This window comes from Lolium rigidum, chromosome 1, assembly GCF_022539505.1.
Source record: "Lolium rigidum isolate FL_2022 chromosome 1, APGP_CSIRO_Lrig_0.1, whole genome shotgun sequence".
Lineage (NCBI taxonomy): Eukaryota > Viridiplantae > Streptophyta > Magnoliopsida > Poales > Poaceae > Lolium > Lolium rigidum.
Window position 1 is genome coordinate 74,258,407 of NC_061508.1, and position 5,501 is coordinate 74,263,907.

Sequence of the window (5,501 nt, forward strand, 5' to 3'; positions counted from 1 at the left end):
TTAGGATATCGCCGTAGAAAACCCCCATAGGAAATATTTATCTAGCGGTGCTGAATTGTTGCTTCATGGGGTCAACACAGTGTCCAATCTCAATTATCCCAATGCTTCCTAATTGTAGTACAGTAGTTTGCAAAGGGTATGTTGTTGTATTTAACTTGATTTTGCTCGGATGGACGCTTTGTTGGTGAAAAAGGATACCTGCTAGCTCCTTCGGCTATTCTTAAACAGAAGAGTAGTGTGCGATACCATGTGGTAGAACAACCATACGAACAATACATATGGTCGTAAATCATAGTCATGGAAAATGAGCACAACTCAAAGTAATTTGTTTTGCGCTATGAATTATCTTCCACTAGTTATACCTTCTATAACACCGCAAAATATTTATAAATAGCTAGACATGTTAAAAACACTAATAAAATAGTACCTTAGTTGGTTGGATCTTTTAGAAGTAATTGGTTTCCATTTCGATACCTCACCTTTCCATTATTATCTACAAAGGTATTTGCCCTACTTTTATTTCTGTATTTTATCTTGATTTTCTCACCTGCATAACATTTTTTTTCTGCATTACATATCCAACTACACACAGACAACATGACTGTAATTATGGTGCGACGCAGCGATTCTACAAGGGTGTGGGGGTACCGGGCCTATCTCCACCATTCATTGCCTGTTTGAGATTCATGGTTGACATTTTACATACACAACCTTCACATGTACACTTCCTTTCCCATATAGCACGCGAAGTGTACCAGTCCATCTTGTCTATCCTTATCCAATTCCCTCTTCCTCTGTCCGCACCGCAGCCGCCGCCGCCGCCATCGGCTCCTCCCCAACCCGTTGCAGGCTTCTACAGGGCAAGGTGAACCACCGTCGGGAAGCCCCGGATCCAGCCTCAACCATCGAACAGCCACTCCCTCCGGTCCCGGATCTGGGCTACAACCTATGCCGGCGGGGGCGACGACTACTTCACCTTCTACATGGATTCTCTTTCCTCAATTTTTTTTCCTCGATTTCGTCTCATGCTTCTTCCCTGGATTTAGTCCCGTGCTTGAGCCGAATGCTTCTTGCATGCATTGTAAAATGGATCTAGTCCCCTGCTGGATTTTTATGCTTCTTGCCTCCTATTTTTTGTCGACCGAGATATGGTGGAAAATGGCAGCAAGAGATGTGTATGATTTTCTCGATCTTTTTCTCCAAATCTGTTTATGGGACTATGGATCCATTCTCCAAAAAAATTCCACTCCATTTTTTTATCCAAATCAAACCAACCGTGTGTTCTAGAAATGCTTCGTTACAAATTTGGTACAAATTTCCTTAAAAAAAGATTTGATATAAAAATTACACCAATCGGAATGACTATAATTAAAAGAATCTTCATTTGTATGATGAAACCAATATTCCATTAACGAGGGGAAAGCATTGGTATGTACACATTGAGACTATCATTTCTGTAAGATGAAAAGAATTAGGGATACATTATGTAACTTAGGAGGGGCTTCCCGACAAGAAAGAAATATAGTCTAGGGTGCTTTGCTGTAAAGCAGCAGCACGCATCTCAAAGCAAACAAGTGGGAATGAACGGCTCTGACAAGCCCGGGACACCCACGTGTATGTAGAGTTGAATTTTCGATTATGGTGTAGCTTTTGTTTTGTTCAATGTAATGTACAATTTCAGTTTTCCAGTTCTAGAATTATCTTATTCTAATTTTCTGCAGGAGCAACTCCTCTTTTCCTCCTATTTCTGCAGGAGTATGTAAGAAGGGCATGATGTGGTCAAGTTCTTAATTTGGGCACATCTTTTAGTTCAGTCGGGATTGATAGCATTTTTTTTGGCGAAGTTCCATGAACTCTGCTACAGACGATGTTCAAGAAAGAAAGAAATGTCGACTCAAACGAGATGATAACCACAACAAACTCTTATTGGTATTTCAATAATCATACACACCATTGGGGATTATTACCTATATTCCCCTCATGAGCAAGCACATCACAATAGCAAAATGTGTACTGCAATAATCACACGACGGTGCTGATCCAAGCACATAAGTACGTTTTTCTTAGATCAGCGTTCTACGTCGCCCCCCTCCGATTTCGGGGACGCCGCCGCCTTGGCCGCGGCGGCCGGATAGCCTCCTCTGACGTCGTCGCCAGAGGAGAAGGCCATCTCCTGTATCTTGATGGACGCGCTAGAGCTGAAGACGAGGAGGGGCTTCTTCCGCGGCACGGGCACCGGGTCCGCCTCGCCGTTGAGTATCTGCACCACCCGCCGCATCGCCGGCCGCTCCTCGCAGTTCGGGTTGGCGCAGCTCAGGCCTACGAGCAGCAGCCGCAGCATCCCCTGCCGGTCGAACTCGCCGTTAAGCCGCGCGTCGGCGGCCTCGATGAGGCGGTCCTCGCCGTGCAGTCGCCACACCCAATCCACCAGGTTCACGTTCTTGCTGCCGCTCCCGCCGCCGTCCTCCCTGTCGATCGGCCGCCTGCCGCAGCACACCTCGAGCACGACCACGCCGTAGCTGAAGACGTCTGTCTGGTCGGTGGCCTTGCCGGACTGTAGGTACTCGGGCGCGAGGTACCCCATGGTGCCGGCGGTGAGCGTGGACATGGGGCTCTGGCCGTGGTCCATGAGCCGGGCGAGCCCGAAGTCCCCGAGCCGCGGGCTGAGGTTCGCGTCGAGCAAGATGTTGCCAGTCTTGATGTCCCTGTGGATGACGCGCTGCTCGCACTCCTGGTGGAGGTAGGCCAGCACGGAGGCGATGCCGGCGGCGACGTTGTGGCGCTGCGGCCAGGAGAGCGTGCAGGGGTCGCCGTAGAGCGCCTTGTCGAGGCTGCCGTTGGGCATGTACTCGTAGACGAGCAGCAGCTCGCCGTTCTCGTCGCACCAGCCCTCGAGCTGGACCAGATTCTTATGGCGGAGGCAGGCGATGACGGAGAGCTCGGCCACGAACTCGTTCCGGCTCTGGTGCGCCTGCGTCGACCGCTTCACGGCGTAGGTAGTGGCGGCGGCCGCGCCCGGCATGGCGCAGGCCTTGTACACCGTGCCGAACGCGCCCCGGCCGATGACCCTGCTCGCGTGGAACCCCCTGGTCGCGGCGCTCAGCTCCTTGTGGCTGAACTTCCTCGGCCCCTTGAGCAGCAGCTCCGGCAGGAGGAGGGCGTGCTTGTTTCTCCTGGAGGCGGTGAGCTCCACCAGCTTCTTGACGGACACCCACGCGAAGAACGCGAACGCGGCGGCGAGCGCGACGGGGCCAAGGATGCTGACGGCGAGCCCGAACCTTTTCTTCCTCGTGGCAGAGGAGGCATTGGTGGTGACCACGCCGGGCGGTGCATGCTCTGTGCCGTTTCCAGTGGCAGAAGAGGCGTTGGTGGTGGTGGTGGTTGCTGGCGACGGCAAGCCGAAGGTCCGAAATGTCCACTCTTTGATGGTGTGCTGCTGGGTGCTCCCCTCCGTGGACGCCGAGAAGCCGACGTACATGTCGCCCACGAGGTGCGGCGAGAGGTCGACGGCCACGGAGAGCACGGGGCGCGCCGGCTTGACGCCGCCGGAGACGCTCAGGGAGACCTCGAGCAGGCGGTCGGCGCCGCGGTACTCGATCCAGGCCGTGGTGAGGTTGCCGCTCTTGAGCACGATGCCGGAGGCGGCGAGGTCGACGGCCTGCACGGACACCGGCGAGCCGACGTCCAGCCCGACGTGGTTGTCGTTCAGGTCGTCTAGGCCCGCGTTGAGCATGGTGTCAAACTCCACGGCCACGATGGCGGGGCTGGAGGAGTCGTCGTCGTCGTCGTTGGGGATGGCGGCGGAGGAGACGGAGGAGTTGAAGAGGCCGAGGTAGCCGCCGGTGGCGCCGAGCGTGGTGCGGGCGGGGGAGAGGAAGAAGGCGACGCCGTCGCCGCCGGAGGAGCCGGGGTTCTGGGTGGCGATGACGAAGGAGAACCTTGCGGCGAATGAGGCGGTGGTGTTGCCGCTGTTGACGTCGCGGAAGGAGACGGCGCGGGTGCAGAGGACGGTTCCGGCGCTGGAGGATGGCACGCCGGTGTCGCGCGTGAGGCCGACGGAGCCGTTGCGCAGGAAGGCGTCCCCGAGCAGGGTGAGGTCCGAGAAGGAGAGCGTGGCCGAGTCGATGCTCAGGTTGGTCTTCCCCGGCGCTGAGGTTGAGGAGGAAGCGGGCTGGGGTGCTAGTGCGGCGGTTAGGAGGAGCAGGAGGAGCGGCAGGAGGCGGATGAGGAGGAGGTCGGCGGCCATTGGTGGCGGTGGCGCGGGACTGGGGTCATGAGAAGATTTGGTGGTGGCTGTACCGTATTATCGAGTGATCAGCTGGGGGATTCCGACAGGAAAGCAGGAGCAGAGTAGGGGTTCGCGAGTGATGGTGTTTTTTATGGGTCTAACGGTCGGATTCGCGCGTTTGAACGCAACGGTCGGGTCATAGTTGGACCCTGCATGCAGCTGCACTTTTCATGTGGGGATGATGGCTTCACAGTTTCATCATGCGTTGGAAAGGGCCAACGACAAGTGAGATCTCGTGGATTTCAACAAATTTGACCATTTTTGCTGAATGTTCAGCCGGATGTAACCTTGTATTTCTTTTCTCTCCAAAATCTAACCCTTTTTGGTAGAGCGCTACCCCAATGTGCATGTGACTCAGCAAACTATCTTGTTTAGTTTGAGAAATTCCAGAAATATATGTATTCATGTAAGCAATTTAGCTTAATGGTGTGCTTTTGTGGCATTATATAAACATTGTTTTGATGGAAACCACGATGTCCTATTTTCTGAAAATTAACACTACCCTAATTCTGACTGCATTTTCAATCATGCTGTATTGCTCATGTACTTTTAATTCAAAAAAATTCTTTAACTTTACTTTTTAGAGATAGCAAACATAGACCCTGGCGTATACTGGTGCAAGACATCTACACATGAACATCAACCCTTATTGGGCTTACCATTGATGTCCTCCTTGACCCTTTTGACCCAGCTTTGCGTGCCTTCTTTTTATATCCTGCACAAGATAACACTAGTCGTCACCTCTTTCTCAACTCTTTTAGGCACCATATAGGGCATTAGCTCATTGGCACTATTATATCTTCATTCCTTCCTTGCCTGGTAACCATACTCTCTAGGATGCAAACCCCCTACTCTTCTTGGCAGCTTGGATATCACATGCCTACTGCCTCTAGGGGGGAGCATTTGCTGATGTGAGGCCCATTACACTTGAGTACACAATGGCATCACCTAGCTGCTCCAAGCCTTGCGTATCATATATCTCCCTAGTATTTTTTTCTTTGCAACTTCTACTTCATGTGCTAATAATGAGATGTTGTTTTCCGTATTTGTAGGTAACAATGATTCTTTTTTTTTTACTTGAAGTTGAGCACAATGGCTTCTTGTGTGGCCTAAGGAGGGACATTCTATGTTACATGCAACCCAGTGTGGACTATTTGGATCACTGCAACCATGGGCGGATTTACCGTCCGGGCACCTTGGGCACGTGCCCGGG

At 52.3% G+C, this 5,501-nt stretch overlaps 1 protein-coding gene across 1 annotated transcript; it reads right to left on the reverse strand.

Annotated features, from left to right (window-relative positions):
• Positions 1 to 2,068: 2,068 nt before the first annotated feature.
• LOC124675844 (probable L-type lectin-domain containing receptor kinase S.7) lies at positions 2,069 to 4,246 on the reverse strand. Its single transcript, XM_047211921.1, has 2 exons — positions 4,181 to 4,246; positions 2,069 to 4,138 (listed from the first exon to the last, which is right to left on the reverse strand). Exons 1-2 carry the CDS (start codon positions 4,244 to 4,246, stop codon positions 2,069 to 2,071), a joined length of 2,136 nt encoding a protein of 711 aa, XP_047067877.1.
• Between the last annotated feature and the right edge of the window lie 1,255 nt (positions 4,247 to 5,501).